The sequence below is a fragment of the Seriola aureovittata genome, chromosome 19, assembly GCF_021018895.1.
Source record: "Seriola aureovittata isolate HTS-2021-v1 ecotype China chromosome 19, ASM2101889v1, whole genome shotgun sequence".
Classification (NCBI taxonomy): Eukaryota; Metazoa; Chordata; class Actinopteri; order Carangiformes; family Carangidae; genus Seriola; species Seriola aureovittata.
Window position 1 is genome coordinate 7,034,326 of NC_079382.1, and position 21,327 is coordinate 7,055,652.

Consider the following 21,327-nt stretch of genomic DNA (forward strand, 5'->3'; position numbering starts at 1 on the left):
CAAGATCCCTGCCACTTTGTTTTTGGCTTTCTTAAGCAAGTTAAGAAAATCTGTTAATTTTTACACATCTAGCCAGTGCTTTGCCCACCACTTATTTATGAGGATAAATTACTTTTTTGATTATCATCCAGCTCTTCTGATTTACACTTGGTTTAGAAATGGATAATAAATAGATAGAAAATAGATTGAAAATAGAGAAGAGGACATTAATAATGCAACATAAGTTATACAGAACATAAAAATGCTATCCCCTGGCTTAGCAGATGATATATTGCAATACAGAAACTCCAGGGGCCTGAAAGTTATGTGTACCTTTGTAGAAACTCCGCACCTTCTGATGTGTTTCCTCAAGTGTTTTTGTCTATAAAAGATTCACAATGTTGGCTGGCTTTTCCTCCATCTCTGACACTGCCATATATTTTGTTTCTTTGCCATGAGCCATTATGCCCTTTCTGCTGGGGTGTAGTGTTTGAGTCAGAGATAAGCCAATAAGTTTCTCTGTTTAATTACGGGTCTATGGTTTGGCTTCTGATGAACAGAGGCCAGCTGGAAGGCTGAGGTAATGGTGCTGCTAGAATATGGAGAAGCCATCAGAGGATGGCACGATCACACAACAGAACACAAACAAACAAACAGACAACTCAGCTACTCCGCCTCCACTCTCATTACAAGCCGAGCCAGCCCTTGTATTTCCATCAAACCGTTTCTCGAACACTGTTATAAATGGACAGGAAGGAGGCCAGATGTGAAATATTGTGCACTCAGTAGCTGGTAGTTGCTTCAAATAGATTTTCTTTCTCATACCCTAGTATTGAATTCATCTTACAGCCATGGCAGTTGGATTTTATTTTCTTTTAAACTATTCAGTTTGTACTTACTAGTTGTTCATGATAAAAGCAAAGTGAGGTCTGAAATTTGCCTCTACCATTCATTCATGTTGTTTTTGATTGCAAATCACACTGCTTTATTTCTTTAGATCCCTCATTGTTTAACTTCCTTCCATCAATCATCCATTTATATCTTCATAGGGGGTTCCAAAGTGAGGAAATGCAAGAGTAACCCATCAGAGCAGTTGAAGGTATCTGCTGAAAGGACAGAGGAAGAGCCACAACCAGTCCCTCCACATCCTCCAGTAGTGGTTGACCACCAGCAACTTTTGGTAAGTTTTTGAAAATAATGATTTTGTCCGTTAGTGGTGTTACGGTACATTGAGTTCTTGGTTTGATTAGCACTGTGGTTTTTGGTCATGGTTCAGCATGTTTTTAGTACAGCATGGAAACTAACCAAAGCACAGGTGTAAACAGTAAAATTAATGACGTCTGAATTCCATTTGGCTGCTTCAGTTACAGGGTGTTGTGCATGCTGGCTTGTTGTCAAACTGTCGTGACTTTGTGGGATGTTTGAATACAACAGAGCTATTATTAATGCTATTAGTAACACCTGTGCTTTTCCTAAAAATTACAAGTGAATGAAGCGTGGGCCAGGGAGGGGTGGACCGAATCAATGCACCGCACGCAGCTGTACGATCAAATAAAACTTTACCCATTTGAAAAAGTAAAATAAATAGAAAATCTGTACGTGGCAGTCAATGCTGATATTGTGGCAGGCTGCCACCAATAAATCAATGAATGTTCAGCAATTTAGCAGGAAGTTTGCTGCTTAAAGTGCATTCCTTACATGTGAAAATTGTGACTCTTATTTTTTGAGCACAGCGTGATTGATGGCGATATATATTCAAATTCTCTATCATATGGCGTTTCCTTTAGACCTAGAGATTTTCAACCTGATTGTTGCTCATCTAGTTGTCAGTTTATTGTGTTATTTAAGCGTTTGTTGACATGTTCAGCATTGTTAATTAAAAACACACCCAAAAATCTGCTACAAAGCTCAACGACACTGGCCTCAGGGGACCTCATTCATTGTTGCTCAAACAATTGGTTAAGAAAAGCCCTATAACCACTCCAAAACATTATATTACCTCTTACAATCCACCGAGATTTTACCTTTTCAAAACCGCAGTACGTGCCCCATCACCGTCTTTCTTGATTTTAACACGGTCATCATTTTAATTTAGACCATGAAGGATGTAACAGCTGGGGTGATTTGGTATTACACACTGACTGTGAATTTGAGATTTTACAGCTAGTGTGATCTGTATCAAAGCGATGATGTGGCAACAGGAAGTGTGGGACATGGTCACACAAAATGTCCATGGTCATTTCTTATAATCGTGATTACTTTATGTATTCAGTTTTTTCAGCATTTGAAGTGCTTCTTTCAAAGAACATTGTAGCACATTTAAAACATAATTAAACAAATTGAATAATTATGCAAAATTAATTATGTAGCTAGAAATAGTCTTGGGATACAGAAAACTCAGGAGTTAGCATAGCCATATATTAATACAAATTCACCTTTGATTTCTCTTGTATAAAATACTGAGGCCATTAAGAAAGGGTGGAAATTATTTAGGAAAAGTAAAGAGCTCCAAAATCCCCCAAGTGGATTAGAAAACACTGAAATACAGACTAATTTGTTGCAGCAGAGCCAGCTGTGGTGACCTGTCACATTTCGCAACTGACTAATTAGATTGTGATTATTGAAAAGCAGAGCTATAATCTAAAAATGTTACCAATATGCTTTTGTTTTTGTCTTTTTTAAGTTCATACGGGTGTTTGTTTAAATGTTGTTGGCTGTGAGGGTCAAGTGCTTTTTGAGTGTTTTCTCCTCCCCTCTGTTAAAGAAACAGCTGGTGGTCATTTCTATATTCTCAGTAACTTGAGAATATACTGCTTTTTGCTTCTTATGGGTTGTTGTAGGTCATCTTTTGTATACAGACATTTAATAGATTATGGTGTTAAGATGGCGCTAATAATGGTAGTCGGCCTGGTCCCTTTTGAGGGCTGAGCATTCATGTTATCTTTAGTGAGCCAGCAGAGGTAGCTAGACCCGTTCTCCCATTTTCTTGCTGGTGTACCCTGTCACATGCACTGGCTTGTGAGATGTATGGTTCTCATCTCACAAGCCTTCTGCACTTGGCATTAATCCATCCCTTTGTCCTCCAAGCTTTCTATAGCTTCCAAACATATAAAAGGTTGCAGAGACCCAGTGTCTGGATAATTAGAAGTCCAACGTTATCAGGCTGTAGAAGGCAGCAGATACGTTGAAAGGTTTTTTTGTGGGATTTAAGGTATGGAGGATGGGCAAACTCAATCATGGGTGGCCAGACTTAAGCTTCCCCCCAGATCCATAGGTCTGTCTGGGGCTGATGCTGTCACACTGCCCTTCTCAGATGGCTAACTCTAACTTCTGAGGCTTATCCTGCCTTTCCATTTACCCTATGGTTTTACCCCTTTCTTTCTCTCTCCCCTTTCATCTTTCAACTATCAACACTTTGTATCCCCGCGATCCAAACATGGAGGGAGCCAATTATAATGGCAGGACATTTTCACATCCCTCAATCAACAGGTGTTGTTCTTGCAACATTTAAAGGAAATAGGGTCATGACTCAAACATGAGTTTCTCTCTGCCCCACTAGATCTGCCAACTTGTCCCAGGATGTGTTCAAGCAACAGAAAGCATGTGAAGCAGCTCCGCGGTACTTTGCACAGTCACGCTAGGGTCCCACCTAATACCCCAAGTGTAAATTGGAGCCTCGGCTCAGTGGGCTCCCCTGACAGCCCTTCTCACTGATCGCGTGGGGGGCTTGGTTTTAGGGCACTCTGTGTAGTGTAATTGGTGTAAAAGAAGTGTTCTTCTGACATGCGCTTACTTCTTTCCTCCATTCTACATAGTGACATGCTATCAAGCCATTATCTAGTGGCTTTTGCTCATGTCCCATGGGGATGATGGGGATGGTGAGGTACGTATCTTGTCTTGCTGAACCTGACTCCATCTTTCAAATTGATTGACAGGCTTTTTAGTTGGCCTGATCTTAGTGCTTCAACTGGCTGCCCCTATGAAGAGCCACACACAGCACTAATCTGGAGGTTTATATGTTAGTAGGGGGAATAAGGGAGATATCTTAAAGAAACAGATCGTGAAAAGAGGGGACTGTGAATAATTGCTTTTTCATCCCCGGCTTACGGAACAAATTGAATTTCCGGTGTGCAGGATGAGAGTCACCATTTAAGCAGATATTTGCTGGCAGAGCTGGGACTGGCAAGCTGCCTGATGTGTATTAGGACCCGCAGTGAGTGGTGTACTGTTCCTTCCCTTTTCCTTCAGTCGTATTCATTTATTGTAGAGGGCTCATTATTTTTGACTTTTAACTTGATGGAAGAGGCTCTGAAATCTCTCTGGAATTAAATACCATCAGAGTGTTATGAGTTTGTTCACAGACCCTACACTCAACGCCTGTAGGACAGAGATGGTATTATTTCAGTATTCACATCCCGCCTTTCAGAGCCATGGCACAGTTATTTGCTCTGATTCACTTAGTAAAATCAAGTTCTGTTATTGCCAGTTTCAGTGAAATGATGCTTGATGCTGTCTGGATCAAAATGAATTCCTCGGCATGAATAAATGGGTCCTGAGGCTTGTTTCTCTCACTGCTCCAAAATGTTTCTTATTCTCAGCTGTTTTCTTTCATCAATAATCAGACACTTGTCCACAGATGGACGGAAACAAGTGCTGCTGACGATGGTGAATGAGAATTCAGCAACAAGAAATCAAATCTGGCCAAGCAATTTTTCCTCCATCTTAGCAAGAACACACAGATTATCGTTTGCTTTGCTGTTTTCTTTAGCAGCTGCCTAGAAAGAGCTAGTGTTTCTAGTTGCTGGCACAGTATGGAGTCTTTTGGCTTGATGCTTAGCTATTACAGCATGTCAGGATTTCCTGCTTTAAAGAAGCCTGTAAACAGAAACGGCCTCATTTCAGTTTGTCATCTTCCTTCATTTTTAGTACTAATAACAGCCGGGCCCCTCCGGCGAAGTAGCCATGCCACATGTCTGTTCAAAAGAGAACAGCTTAATAGTAGTGCTGGACCAGCCTTTGATTGTCAATAAAATAGTGTTTGAAGTGCTTCTTTTATTTTCATTCATTCCCACTGACAGTGCTGCTATTTGCATGTAATTGTGCTTACATAGCTGTGCCTCTTGGCCATGCATGTAAGGGCCAGTAGTGTCAATAGTTCACACAACATAAACATGCCAGTTTCTCCAATTTCTTTCATGTTTTGTAGTAGTGTTTTTGCCAAGCCTTCAGGCTGTCTTATTATGCCCTTTTACAGCGCTCACACCTCATGCATCCCACTCAGCCCTTGGCTTATATAAACAATAGATTTAGATAGTGTGGGATTTTGTACTTATGATTACTGTACATGAAAAGGATGTTTAAATGCTTGGCTTCTCTTTTGTCAACCTTGGCAAGTATAATAGTTGCCAACAGTATTGGTCAACCAGTGGAAGCAAAAACATTCTATAGCATTTCGGCCGATGGAAATGTGGGTGCTAATGCAATGGTTAATTAATAGCCAGAGAGAATCCAAGTCAGGGTAAAATAAAAACAAATGGAGGAAATATCAGCTAACAAACATTACTATCAGGCATGTTAGTGTGTTACATTTGCTTTCAATTACTAATTAAAATTGTGTGTTGATAATGAATTAAAAGGTGGATCATGTTAATGAATTACAAGCCTCATCACCTGACTGCTCAAAATGCTTTGATGAGAGAAATCTACTGTAGAGCTGTAGGCAGCAGCTTATTTAGAAATATCCTGTTTTCCAGGTTATTTGTGTATATTTTGAAAACATATACTCGTCATGCATAACAAACAGTCTGAAATGCTTAGTGCGTGGTCAACTCGTTTTACTGTCTAACACCCTTCCCTCCACAACACACGCTGGTTGCACCACACGTAAAGGACATCGCATTGATTAACCTTTATTTCCCTTGAGGTTTACCATTAGTTTAACCATAGCAGGCCAATAGCTCATCCTTCCCGTAACCTTGACCTAATCCTAAACTTCCCTGAATTCATATTTTTGCCTCCAGTGATTTTATTTTTCATCTCCGTATCAGGTAATGTTGCAGGGATGTGTGGAAGGGTGTTTGGGTTTATTTGTATTAACTTCGTGCTAGGATCTCTCCTTCTTTATTACCTGCTGACATTGGATCTCTGCTGTCTTGAATCTATAAAATATTAAAAAATTCTTTCCTGTAGCCTACTTACCAAACATCTTGTGTTTCTTAGACTGTCCTCTTTTTTGAATAGAGTTTTTATTCTCTAAAACTTTCTTCCTGTCAAATGAAAGCAGAAGAGTTAAGGTTGCTTCTTCACTTTTACATCTTATTATTCATTATTCTTACCTTGACCGCACACTCAACTAAACACTGATGGATCCTTGAACTCAGACGGTATTTCAGAGATAATTTACTGGCACCTCTACATTTCCCTACGGAATGGTGGAAAATGGAGCCATAGCCCTAATTTTAACAAGGGGAAAAAAAAATCACCTTGGACCAGCCAAAATGTTTTCATAAGAATAGTGGCAAATAGTCAGCAATGAGTGACAATAATTACCCTCCAGTAGGACAGTGTGGCACAATATGATAGTGGTACATTTTATTCTATAATATTTTGAGTTGATTTGACCGAAGCTATAGCTACAAAAATCCCCTTGCTGACACGGTTACATAATATTATGAAGGCAGAGGTGGGTTTAATGTCAAACAATTATATCTATAATCTGACATGGATGGATAACACTAAAATGATTAAGATGGATAAGGTAGATTGGTCAGTATGTGGCATGCTTCTGTTGCATTAACTAGTGGTAAATATATCATTCATTATTTTAAATGCTCTGCAATGATGTTAATGTGAAAAGAGACCCTGCTTTATGGGAACCAAATGTAGGAAGTGCATGCATATGTGGCATATTGCCATATTGTAATACATATTGATAAATCATAAAATATTCACATAAATATCATTACACTGAATTCAACCATATCTCCCAGTTCCTTTTGTCTCCACAGAGAACTTGGGCTGGCTCTGAAACACTTGTAGGAGCCCGTAAAACCTAATGAGATTTTGTTGGTGATACTGGGCTGTACAAATAACTTGACTGGCCCCGTTGAACATCCTCGGGTCTCACCTAAGGCAGGTGCTTAAGTAGTTGGGTGAAATTAATTTCATAGGGATGCCACAGTGTGGAAATTCTCCCACCGGGTAGTAAACTCGTGACAACACTGGTGTGACTGATTACACCGGACATTTTATAAGAAAAGACATGTTGGCTTAGTATGTGTAGATTACAAGTTACCTCCAGTTGATTGCATCTGGAGTTTGCAGATTGCCTCATTAATGTTATCAGGTTCTCTTTTGCCTTTGGGTTTAAATCTGAAATACTGCCAGTTAGGCACTTTTGCTTTTCGCTTTGACACCAAATTCCCTGCCACTGTCTTGTCGGTCAACTCTCCTCTTATCATGTGATAAGACTCTGCTACTCTGTGATGTGATTCTGCTCTGGAGCAGTAGTGATAATTAGTGTATCTGCTGTGACGTGCACAGTCTATGCGGACCAGCACAGTTTACTGTCGTGACTCAGGATGGTTATATTGACTCTATTTTCTATCTTAAAGTTGGGCCTGTTTAATACTTGGTTGAGAGTCCGCCTCTATCTTGTAGCTGATCTAAAGATCACATCTAAAGAGCGACAGTCTGAAAAAAGACTCTTTACAGTGATCTGAGCTCTAGGTTTGGGTTTGTTGAGGAGATATTATCTTTGGCTACGAGGCTGTGGAAATGATGTGGATTCTACTTTATTCAGTGTATCCCTAGCTAACACTAGCAAACAGCTGTCTGCAGATATCAGGCTGATATCAACACAAACAGTGGAGATCAATTAGTGAACAGACTTTCAGTTTCTGTCCTATCTGTGCTCACAGTGATAATTAAAGTGTATGTCTGTACTGAGTTGTAGCATCTGTCCACGTGTCACATGTAGGCCTAAAGAAACAGAGATAAATCATGTTTCACATTTATTGAATCGAAATCAAAGGGAATCTGGAGATCAGTGCTGATATCCAGCCCTAATTATGGCCTCGTCCTGATTTAATTTATACCCCATCTAGGAAACTAGCCCTGAATCTCTCAGCTCTCCACTGATTTAACACAACCTCTTAATTGATCTTTGTTCTGGAATTAATGAAGTAAAAGTTTTATTTATTAGTTATTTATTAATATAACTAACTTTTTATATTGCTTTTTGGTCTGACAGGGTTCCATACAACTCTGTTGTAGATGTACTCTTACTAGAAAATGCATTATTCTCATAATGTGAATTTGAGTCACTAATTAAACCTGGCCACATCAAGGCTTAGCTTGGCTTAAATACTGAAATATATAGAGGTGTTGATTTACATACTTCATGTAAAAAAACATTTCATTAGGCCACATTTTAAAATCACATGAAAATAAGTAATGTCGATTTAAACAGTATCGCTTGATTAGGTTTATTAATGTTTTAAACCATGAAGTTTAATATAGATTTTACAGGAATGACCTCACCACATGATGATCTATACCTTTCCCTCCTCTATACTGAAATAAATAGAATTCAGAGCTATTAAATGGCTAGACATGTTACAGTGATTTTAATGTATGAAGTAAAGCCATGGCATATTCAAACCCAGCAGGGCTTTTACATGCCCAGCTGATCTGGATGGCCATTTCATTTTAATGTGCTGAGACCATTCTAATATGATTTGTCATGATCGTCCCTGACCCTTGCAGCACTATCAATATTGCATTACCTGTGTGACCAAGTGCCCTGTAAGCCACATTATATGCCACTGTGACTGGATATTTTTGGGTATTTTCTGGATATGATTTATAATTGATCATTTTTTCTAGTGTTTGAAACAAAAAAAATTCTAAGTTAAAACTGGAAGTAGAGGATGAATTGATCTCAGAGGCAGATGTTGAGAGCTTAATGGTATCCCTGGTGATGGCGACCATTGGGCTTCAAATCCTTGTTTGTTTCCTCATATCCTGGTAACTCTTTTTCTCTCGTTAACTACTTAAGAAGGCTCTTCATACACACTCACTTACACACACATCTATGTGGCTAGAATAGTATCCCTCAGTGATCAAGAAGACCCTCTACGTCACAGTTACCTCCGGTATCCATATATGATTGTTTACAGGTTATTTGAAGCACAAAATGATGGTAGATTTAATACACCACATCAACATTATTGCACATTTAATTAGTGCATATTAAAACTATTATGTTTCAATCAACATTTTGTTATTACTTAATAGCACCATGCTCTGGGTGTTGGCTAACAGGACAACTGGCACAGCTTGCAAACTGTGCTAAATGTTGCAGGTGACATTTATTCATTTATTAATATGTGGTCTGTAACTCTATCTGTAGCTGTGTCTCTGCCTGTCATAATAAGTGGGAGCACAGTTACCCAAATCTGGTGTAGGAAGAGCAGCCTGATGAGTTTGAAAAAATGTAGACCCAGACCAAGTGGTGGTTTTAATGTCTCCTTGTGATCTTAACCTTGTCTGGAAGACATGAGAAATATAGCAGCATGACCATGCATGGGGTTGATGGTGTGACTAGAATCAGCCTGTCATCTGGTTATTAGTTCAGGGGTTAAATAGCAGAGCTGCAATACTTTGATGAAGTGTCAATTCTGTTTTATCCCCATCATATTTTCCAGTATTTATGACATTTAGTATGTGTTATTGTTTTGCATTAGTATAGCATTTTTATTTTGGTAACTGCAATTTGAATAGTGTAATTGTGTGGTCATCATTGCGCACGTACAGTCAGACGTGAACATAAATCCAGTATTAATTAGTTTTACAATAAATCCTGGAAGTTAACACAGAGACAAAAAAAAAAGCTCCCTTTATGATCAAATCCTCTCGCACAGGCAGAATTTAAGCACTAATTTAACTTCAAACTCCATTTGTGGTCTTAAGAAATATGGGGCTAGATAAAGATGTGAGTAAAGAAAGGGTTGTGAGTAAAGATTGGGAGGGAAAGACGGAGCAGGGAGTTTAGAGGGGGTGAGGTTAAATGGTCCATGTCAGTAGCAGTCTTTAACGCATGGGATTACTGCCCTTTTGTGTGCAGTGAGCTCACTCAATCACTGAGCCTGTGTAAGACACACTCACACCATTTACCCCACACTGTTGCAGACATCCTGATCAAGCTGACAAAGGCTGGGAAGTACATGGCGGCAATCAGCTGGCTAACAGTAAGGGGAGAATAAATTGAGGGGATGAAGAGAGGGGGGAAAAGAGGGAAGAAAAAACTGGACAGGAAAGTTGGAAAAGTGTCTGAAAAAATGGGGTTGAAGAAGAGGTGAGCAGAGGCTCTATAAAACATTGAAATAGGCTGGAGGTGAGAAGATGCACTATAAAGGAGAGAAGGTACACTATAAAGTAGTGAAATGTACTTAAAGCAAGAGATGGAAAGCATAATGAAAAATAGAAAGTAACAGTAGAAACTGGGTGAAAGGAAGGCAGTATCTTACAGAGGATTTCACAGCATTACACACATGTGAGATGGGTTGTAATGATGCTAATTAAAGCTTTTATGCATGTGTTGTTAAAACTGGCATCTCAACATGATGTGCTTCATTTGGTTCTCTTTTATGAGTTCTCTTGGCTGTGTTGAAACAATGAAACCTGAAAATTCCCTTTATATTAGATTGTATAAAAAGCACAAAAAGAAACCAATAAAATATGCTCAATATAGAGCAGCTGACTGCACTTTTTGAAGGCAGTCGCGGTGATCATTATCAGCTTGCACGAATTCTGAATATTAGAGAAAGTCTTACTGTTCTCAGCTTCTGTATGCACATTCTATTTGTCAAGGGACCAAGAGTTATTAGATTGGCCAGGTGGAGGTTTTTATGTCAAAGGCATATTACCAGTGAATCCTCCTCAACTGCCAGATTAAGTTATGAAAGTGAATATTTGAAAGGCATTATCTACTCATAGTCATGTTTCCAGGCTATTGAGTGCAGAGTGATAAGAACCCATTGGAAGTCAAGCTGGAAAAGCATAGAAAATTAAACTTGTTTTCAGTGACAGATTAAAAGAGAGATTTGTAATGTTTTCTTCTTTCTTTCCCAATATTGACCTTAAAACTTCCTTCTTAAAACTCATTTATTGCCTTAGGAGTTTAATAGCTACCAAGTCTCTAATCCTGTAACAGGTGTCATTTCTCTCACTTACTGCTGTTGTGCTCAGTGTGGGGCAGAATTAGTTTCACAGGGCTGTGGTGGGTTTCTGTAATGCAGCGAAATAAATCTAAAACAAGAGAGCACTCTAAAGAATGCAGACCTCTTACAGGGTTTAATAATCTCCCCTTGTCTCCCAACTACTGTTACTGTCAACACTGTGGTAGGTAGATGAAAGCACAGTCATGCAACAGTAGCCAGAGTTTGTCCTGATGGCTGTCCTAGGGGACTTTCTGGGACCAATAGTCAGTGCTGCTGAATAACAATTTGGAAACCAGGTGTAAAGCTGAAAACCTAGACATGACTGTGGACACAATGCCATTATATCCATAATCTTTACAATGTCACATTTCAAGCGATAAAAGAAGTTCACTTCTCCCAAACTCCATCCGAGGTGTTTGTGCTCTAAAGTAAAGACATCCTTACAGCGTGAAGTACTGCTCTTAAAGTCAAATGTCTGGTCATGAGTCTAGTCTGTGTTGGGATTAAGTTTTCACTGAAGTTTTTGTTGATGTGAAGTCTGTAACTTTAATCAAGACAACTGTGCTGCGATTGAAACGGAAATTCTAGTCAGATGGAGTAGAGTGATTAATACGATGCTAACCTTTATGCCTCTGTAATTTTTCTTTTGCTCACTGTAATTATCTCTCAGATGTTTGCTGACGAGAGACTTTGACAAACATTCATGTGTTATTAAACTTGACATTGCCTTGGCCACTTGGTCACTGTCTTACGCACGCACGCACGCACGCACGCACGCACGCACGCACACCCATTTCATTTCTGCTGAGGTTTCTCTGTTTGCCTTGTGTCAGTGATGGTAACTTTAATTATTGTGCCTTTGCTGTCTCAGTCCATGCATTCTGATGAGCCCTGTCTTTAAATAGATACACACATACACACACAGACTTTGGGTAAAATGTAAGGAACAGGTCAATTAAAAAGGCCGTCCAGAATGACTGTCCAGAATGTTTTAATTAAAGTAGCAGTGAAATGTAAACTTGGTTCTAATTATGATTAGCTTTAATTAGCTGTCACTCTGATCTTAATTGCCTTTGAATTCAGCTGACCTCCAAACGCTTCATCTTGGTTCACCAACATCACTGCTTGGTTTGTGTGACCAGTTATTCAGCACGGTGTCTTTGTGTCTGTTCCATTGTTATGTCTCCATGCACATTTATGTGTCTTTAAGAGGTTTTTATAAGAAAAGAAATTTCTGAAATGTATTTGTATCATTCCCTGCAGGTGCTACTGGATATGGTGGTAAAGAAGAGTGAGGGCTACAGTGTGGAGCAGCTGGAGAGACTGTACTCCCTTCTCAGCCAGTGTATCTACCAGTACCGCAGAGAGTTCGACAAGACGCAGCTACTGGAGGTCAGTGAGAGAGACGTACTCTGGATTTGCCTTTCTCAAGTGCCTTTAACTGTCTAACCATTTATCGATAGGAAATCTAGTTAAAAGTTGAACATAAAGTGTGTGTCGCACAGAATTCCTGAGCCAGTACAGTTATGTTAAAATGATATATAACTATACCATCAAATAATACAATGCGTTTTGTCAGATTTTACCATACTGTGAAGCTACAGCATAAAGTTGATTGATCATCTAATAGATGATTAATAAAAATTTATTTTTTGTTAACAGATTCATTGTTTAAGTCTATTTTTAAACTGGCAAAAATGGTAAACTCTCTGGTGCCAGCTTCCTAAAGGTGAATATTTCCCTTATTTTTTTTCTTCTTTTGAGATATCTTTGTGTTTGTGACCGTTCGATAGAGAAGAGAATCCAGCAATTTACTATAAATATATAGTGAAAATAATCATTAGGTGCACCCTTATTTTGTATGAAGCAGTTTTGTAATGGGGGAATTTATAGAGCATGTATTTATAGAGCACTTTAGAAAAGTGCTCTATAAATAATATTGCAGTTGGGGCATCTTTTGTGTGCAATACAAAAGAGGTGAATTCACTATTTCTGCAAAGCTTTGAGGCAAATGGCCTGGTGGATTGTAGCTTCATTATTTTTCTTTTTGTTCTGCACATTTGACATCATGCAAGCAGAATAAGTCAGTCCAAGTTACTTGTTTCATGAAGTCAAGTCAAATGTTACATCTTTTGTTTTTTACACTGAGGGTTTTGTACAACTGTGAACATTTATTGAACTAATAACATTCCATGCATGATAGAAAAGTGAATAGGGACAGAAGAACAGTTTCAAATAGAATATCTTTTTTGGGTGCTCCGACATAGGCATCTGCAGCCAGGTGTATGCATTGGAAGTGGAGCTGGGCAGTAATTGTATAAATCAATAGTAGTTAAGGGTTGAGGGTATAAAGGGTCGAGTTGAATCAAAGGCTTTTTTCCCCCTTTTGCAATAGTGTTCTTGTTGCTCCAGAATAGGATCTAATGAGGACAATGGGGACTCTAATTAAATGAGCACATGTAAAAGATTGTGTTCACTAGTTGTGTGCATGAGAGTTACAGATATAAAGTGAGTCCAGGAGCTGAAGATTTCATACATTGTTCGTTTCAGGCTTCATTAAAATTTGTCTTTTAGCTTTAGTTATCTAAAAGGACGAATTGCAATTTCTGTGGTTTTCTAGTTCCAAAAACCTGAATGAGTAGCTTAAGATCTAAAATTTGAATTATTATAATGATATTTCTTACTTATACAATTCAGCCTGTATGACACCAGGAGTTACTGTACATTTCCTTGCTCTACTTTTCATTTTACTTAAATTTGATTAATCCTAGAAAAATAACTAGAACTTTTTAATTACTATAGCATAATAGCTATTATTCAAGGTCATAAATTGGAAAATATATTTTTTAAAGAGTTCATTGTAGCAAGTGTGGTGAGTGTCTTTTCATTCAGTCGGAGTCTCTTTGGAAAATACATTACATTCCTTGAAAATGGTGAGTAAGGGTTAACAAAAAGACCCTCACTATAAGGTCTTTTCTTTCTGTTTTCATTTCTGATCTCTTTTGACAATGTCCCATACACAAAAAGCTCATGTATATTTTCCCAGAATCCCATCTGGTCTTCTGCTGCAGCTGTAGGATGTCAGTGCAGACAGCAGGCCAGGAATGGCAGTGTCCTGGTGCTGGTAGCCAAAGCTGGCTGTCAGGATGTCAGAGAGGAAGCGGCAGAGAGAGGGGGAGAGAGCAGTCGGCCAGGTGGTGCCGCCTGTCGACAGGCCGGCTGGTGGAGGAGGGGAGGGCGCGTGCCTGGGTTCATCTCATACTGCCAGCCTAAATTGGTGTTTCCAGAGCAGAAATGTCAGTGCGTTTGGCATGTGCTTTGTTTGCCTCTGTTTCCAACACACATCTCGACTCCACAGCAGGTCATCTCCTTGTAGCTCCCCAGAGAATGCAAAAACATGTGCACATACGCACACGTATGAAGTCGGCTGAAGCCATTTCCACTTAATGTTGCACTCCATTGCAGCGTGTGGTGTTTGTGTCGACACTGTAGAGCCGAGTGAAATGGAGCATGTCCATACATTTGTCTCCTTTACTCTTCCCCCGTCCTCCTCCGTCTTCTAGAAGAGCTGACCTTTCAGCAGATGGAGTGGACTGCACCCTGCTTCCAGTGAAATCCAGAGGGACCATCTCTGCTCTGTACACTATAACACGCCAACTATGCTGCTCTCTACAAATTGGTGTTCATATCGCCCTAGGCCTAGGATCACATTTTGCCTGTGTCTCAGACCGCAATTAAAGACTTTGTAGGAGCCTTTGACCTTTAACCTGGATCTGTGTGGTGCCAGAGCTGTACATGCCACTGCCTGGGTTAGCTGAACATCACAAGAACTGGTTATTTTTCTGCTTGACTGTGTGTTTGCTGCTGAAGATTGTGGCCTGCAAGTCATTTAATAATTGGCATAATTGTTTGTAGCATAAGGTGTAAGCTGCAAAAGTCCTCCTAAAACACACTGGATTTCTAGGTCCATTTTGTTATTTGGTAGTGTCTTGTCGATTTCTGCAGGTGGTGGTGAAATGTGATGTGACTTTGTGACACACAAAGAGATTTGAAGCATGTGTACTCTTTAAATCATTAATGGTAAACATCAAGCTTTGATGTCAGGCTAGGGCTTCCTTTGAGACCCTCTCTCAAGACATTTAGTACCAATGTTGAACAGTCGTATAAAGATAAAAGTATCAAGAAAAAGGCAGAGAAAGCTGTTTTTCCATTGACAGTAGAGTCTGTAGAACAGAAGGCAATGCAGCCCCAGCTTTCATCATTGTGAATGAATTGTCAGTAGCTTGTGAAACAACACCTTCATCCAGGAACAAAACTCAAGATCGTTTTCTCTTGACTCTGTTTCTTTTATGAAAAAACAACTTACACTGTTGTTGTTCCTACTATCCCAATCTACACGTACATGCCGCAGAGAACCCTGTTTTCTCAGGGGTTACAGAAAATTTTATCTGGGAAATGGAGGAAATCAGTAACTGAGGTGGAAGGAGATAAGATGGGTTCAAAGAAAGTGGGTAGACCGAAGTAATTTATAATACCTTTGTCACAAATGGGCTGAGCATCACAAATTGATGACATCTTAGCAGTGTAGAGCAGGAAATGCTGAATTTTTTTTTTAATGCATAGCAATGAGAGCTCCATAGGGAAATGAAACTCTGCGCTACATTTTACTCATTGAGCTGTGTCACGTAGCTGTGCAAGAGCTTCTTGCCATGTAGGCTAACCTACACCCATGTTAGAGAGAGCCAGTGCTACAGGCCTAACTAACTTATCCTCTCCTACAGAGTAGATTTGAGAGAATTAGGTAGGTGCTGCAGGGGCTTGTTAGATCACAGGGGTGAAGTGTCAAGGTGGCATAGAACGTATTTGCATGTTGGTCTGAGTATACAGTGAAACTTGTCCAACAGAAATGTGTTAAAAGCATAGATGCTCTGTCTGATGAGCTGAAGCTTTCAGGGATTTTTCTAAATTAATGACTTTATTCAGTTGCACGTTGACTTCACTTTTCAGGGCTTCACTGGCTTTTACAGCTTGTGTGACCTGGTGTTGATAGCTGTGGGATTATAAATGTATGCTAAGTGCTTAATGGATGTTATAAAGGGGAAGTTAGAAGTAGATGCAGCATAGCATCAGCCCTGTGACCTTTTGAAATCTATTCACAATAAACTGCAAGATATGTTGGGTTTAGTTCATTATATCCTGATTATTAATGAACAACTGGCCATTGTGCGCTCAGTCTCATTTAACTGAGGACTTCAGCAGCAGCAGTTGAACAATTTTTGTGAGCATGAGAAGATTACAAATGGCACTGATAATCAGAAGTTGGCTGTGAAATGGCATTGAATCCACAAACTATTAAAAGTGATCGAGAACATGGCATTCAGGGCCACATTTTCAATTAGTCCAAACATTAGAGTATTTCAAAGCAGAGTAATAATATTATGTCCACTTCTGATATGATCTTAAATGACTACAAGTAACAGTTATTCAGCTGATTATCAATTCAACTCGATTAAATGTTTGTAACCACTGTAAAAAAAAAAAAAAAAAAAAAAAAAATGCCCATCAGTTTCCCAGAGCCTGACCTGACAAATTCAGTTTGCTCGTCTTGTCCAGTGAATCCTGAGTTTCTATGAGTCCTTAAAGATCTTAAATTGAACCTGTTAAAACAGACAAGTTTCAAACAGAAACTGTGTGAAATAGTCCAAAAGCCAAATATATTCAGTTTATTATTATTATTATTATAGCAAATAAATAATTTGGGAGTCATTGCAAATACTTTTTAAATTGATTAAGATGGGCGTGCGTGCATTGTAAAAGTTCTTAGTGAAGACGGGCAGCCTCTTTCTGGAAAAGTTAACTCCTCTTTTAGGAAGTGTAAAATTGCTGTCTACTGTGAAGTTGATATTTTTTAACTTTTGTTGTAGATGTGGATTGGTATCTTGTAGCGGCGTCTGTTGTACTGACTCAGCCATTCAGATGAGAGAACACACACAGTGTAACATCTTCAAGGCATTAATCATGGTCTATTGCAGGCTAACATCCATCTCTCTTCCTCCGGCTCTGTTCAGATTTAGTCAGTGTCAAACTCTGCTGTTTTCATGCTGAGAAAAATTGCCTGTCTCATTCCAGCACAGCTTTGCTTCATTTTACATCATTTATCATGGTGAAAGCTGTTGTTTGCTGTGGGAAATTTCCAAGTAATATTGAAACCGTGGTGCACAGATGCTTTATACACACATCCGAGTTTGCTATGTTGGTTGAGAATAAGCAGTATGTGTTTATGTGTGTTTCTGTTTCTGTTTGTGTTGCAGGAGATGGAGGAGAGAATCCAGCATTTTGATACATTCCTGTGAGATGGAGAAAATATACCTATCAGGTAGATCCTGAACAGCCTGGGACCACAAAGACAAACATAAACTGAGTGAAGGAGCTTCAGAGTGCAGCCCTCGACAAACACACACACACACACACACACACAGAAAATCCAGCGCCCTCCTCTTGGTGGGAGGGAGCACAACGAGGATGAGGTTGAGGACAGAGACATTCAATGGTGCTATCGTCTCAGGAACCTGGCCAGATCCAGACCCATTCTACACAACCAAACCCCTGGAGGTGTGTCAGTCACACATGCACACACACCAACGGTGACGGGCAACGCTGGTGCTACTTGGGTGCTATTTTATCCATGCTGCTCTTGGGATTACGTCTTAACATGGACGACTAGCAAAACCAACAGATCGGGTGATGTCATATTGCAACCTGGCCGCTTCTCTTTGGAGCAAGCCGTGCATACACACACCCCCTGACGCTTGGGTATGCATGTATTTCTACAAACACACACACACTTGGATCCTCACCAGCAGAAGTGTGAATGCAGAGTGCCGCTAGAAGGGGGCAGACAATGTTCTGAATCACTGAACTACGTTGCTGAGCCCATCTTGCCCTCGAGTGCAACACTTCATCATAGGCCAGTTATTACCACATTATTATTTTCTGCCATTTTAGCTACTTGATTAGTTCAATATTTGAGCCACTGTCGAGGACACTCACCCAGAACTAGAGTTTACAAAGAAGTTTCAGTGCAAACACAAAGTTTATGACGTTAGCACAGCAGGACCAGAACTGGTTGTGTCCTCTTCATCACAGCGGACATCAGGTGTGGAAAGCTGTCAGCCCCCTCAGTGTTTGACTCAGAGTTATTGGTGAACAGGAGTAGCCTGTAGATCCGCTGTAAAACCACCTCACTCGAAACATTCGCTCACAGACCACCTCTGGCGTTCACAGTCTTAGCAGATTGTCATGTCCTACATAGTTTGTGTTAGCTGCACCCCCTCCTCACTCCATTCACAGTATGAATGTTTTCCCTCATGCTCAAGCTGTGCCCGCCAGTTGATTTTCCTATCGACACCCCGACTGAGGAACTGGAAGCAGTACAAATTGGAATGCGTCTGTAGTTTTGCACTGCCTAGTGTGTGCCTTATTTAAAACCTTATATGAAACTGATATATTTAGCAGGATTTATTTACTTCTTGTGACAATGAACAGGCTCCAAGTTGGGGTGGGTCTTAACCACTGAGGTCACAGTGACCTTGAAGCAAAAAATTCTCTATATCTCAATGCCATTAGGTCATTTAACAACATATCAAAATATATCTCAATTTAGTTTCAACTTCAAACTGGGCCAACAAAAAATTAATTGAAGGAATTTGATAACCTGAGGAATAAAATAAACTAATATCTGTGGCCGTGTCTGGCCCAACGTGTCTGAAGCACTTGAAATTTTGTTACGATATTTAAATGTATTCAAGCCGTTTTACCCCAGACCAGTCGGGGGAGGTCAGTCTCCACTTGAGCAGACAGCAGGTGTAAGTAGAGGCTGACAGCACCAGCTTTTCTTCAGTTTTTCATATGCAAAAAAAAAAGAAAGAAATCAAAAAATAATGATGTGAGTCAAATGATCTATTGTGCCAAGTGTTATCCCACTCCCTCAGAAGGTGCTGACAAAACGGTGCCTGTTCACAGGAATTCTGTTTTAACTATGAAAATGTTTGATTAGATGGTCATACAACCTATGTATTATTTTGTGTATTTGATAATTATTTTTTACTTTTTTTATAAGATGCTTTGCTTGCGTTGATTGTTTTTGCATGGGTTGTGAATCCACAAGGAACAAGGCCATTCTAGGCAGTGCCCGTCACTATGGTGTGTGTATAAAGCATTACATGAATTTGTTTTTTATTTTTTGTCCTTTTTACATGTGTGTACTGACTTTATGGATTTATTTCATTCTGTTTTCTCAACACCAGACAAGAGAAGCTGGATTCTCATCTGTGGCCAACACAGTGTATGTTTTCTAACTGCAGTAAATGAAGGTGTTTACTGAAGCTTTATAAGGTTTTCATGGCATGTTCATATTTTTGGAGATGCCATATTTTGAGCAGGTGTAGACTGGAGAAGGCCCTTTCTTTCTCTCAAAGCACTCTTGTCCAATCCTCAAGACCTCCTGGTGCAACTCTGACCCCAGCCAGCTCACCTCTGCCTTTACTCAGATTTTAGGTGACAAAAAGCAAAGACCATATGCAAACTGGCAATGACAGGTTGGCACTTGGACTACTGCAGAGAGAAAAACCAACGCTACCTCAGCTTAATTTATTTTAATGCGAAAACTGTTTACTGGGTACATAAACAGTATTTTACTCCCGCTAAAATACTGTTGTGACATCTACAGTACCATCTTAGGTACCAGATCAGTGCAACCATGGCTGCTGCAGTAATCCAAGAGTTGTTTATATCTCTGATTGTTATGTATGTTTGCATTTGAGCCAGATGATGATTGCATAAATTTTAAGGATATTTCATGGACTGTATATTTTATGCTTTAGTTTCAGGTTCTTTTAATTTCTACTGTAACTTGACACAGAGGAAGCGTCCTAGATCTGCTCCTCTTTCATATTATCAGCCAAGACCTTAGAAACTAGAGAGAGCATTTTTGACTCTTCACACATCCATCGCCTTTTTTTTCTCCAAATAGTTTTTTTTTTTTTTTTTTCCACTGCAGATTTTCATCTCATTATTCTGATTATTTATTATTAAACATGTTTTACACCTAATATTCAGAAAATTGTCTTTTTGTACGTTTGAGATTTAACAAATGGGGAAGCATCACACGTCTGTTTTAACAATGAATTGCTGAATTGCGTAGCGTTTGTGTAGCAGGTTTATTTGGCGTGTACGGGGGATTAAAGGGTTTACAGGTCTCTCAGGTTCAACATACGACAACATGCCCTTTCACCTTTTCTATTTATTTCATTGTTCTGGTGTTTTCTTTGTCAAAAGTGGTTACAGACTGTGGCATACTGGAGGACACTAACATAAAGAAGGAACTGATATTTAAAACGTAGTGTCCGTGTAGTTCATCAGGAAGAGATTAACTTTCTTTTATTGTTGTTCACTTTCTGCCAAAAGAGTTACTTTTTATGGATTTAAAAACACATTGGGAAATAATACATGGGTAGTTTAAATGTCATACATTGTGATCTTCCTTTCTTTTTATAAATTGTAGCCAGTTTGGACTAACAACCAATTTTTGTCTGGTAGTTGAGACTACGTAGTCCAGTATGCAGAAGGAGAAAGGGTTTGTTCTATCCTGAATTACTTTGTTCTTCCCTATTTTTCACAGTTAATTTAGTCAAGACTTTTCATAGCTTTGTCAATTCTTTTCTTTTGTGTATTTAACACACCTGTTCGCAATTGTTACTTTAGTGTAAGTTATATTTGAAATGAAACATTTACTGTATTTCTCAAATAAACTGCTGTGATATACTTGAATAAAAGGTGCAAACTGTATATTTGAAGTGTTGTTTTCTTACTGTAAAGTTGGATACGTGGGAAATTCACCATTTTTACGTCTGTGCACCAGCTACAGCGCAGGCTGGAGGCACTATTTGTTTGGGTTGTCAAATTTGTCACAAATGTCCACTTGGACTCTGATGAACTTATTAGATTTTAGTGGTTAATGGTTAATAAGTAAGTAATGGCATAAAAATGTCATAGAATAGTAAGGCAAGAGAAGTCAGTCAGTTATCAATTAAGCTAATATGCATGTCTGGACAGCGGGAGGAAGCTG

At 39.3% G+C, this 21,327-nt stretch overlaps 1 protein-coding gene across 1 annotated transcript in view; it reads left to right on the top strand.

The window, feature by feature from the left end:
• atad2b (ATPase family AAA domain containing 2B) overlaps positions 1-21,047 on the top strand; it is a 70,798-nt gene extending 49,751 nt beyond the window's left edge. Inside the window, exons 26-28 of the mRNA XM_056405468.1 lie at positions 1,029-1,159; positions 12,465-12,593; positions 17,513-21,047. Coding sequence (XP_056261443.1) covers positions 1,029-1,159; positions 12,465-12,593; positions 17,513-17,554 — 302 coding nt within the window. The 3' untranslated portion in view covers positions 17,555-21,047. The remainder of the gene's footprint in view (positions 1-1,028; positions 1,160-12,464; positions 12,594-17,512) is intronic.
• Positions 21,048-21,327: the final 280 nt, after the last annotated feature.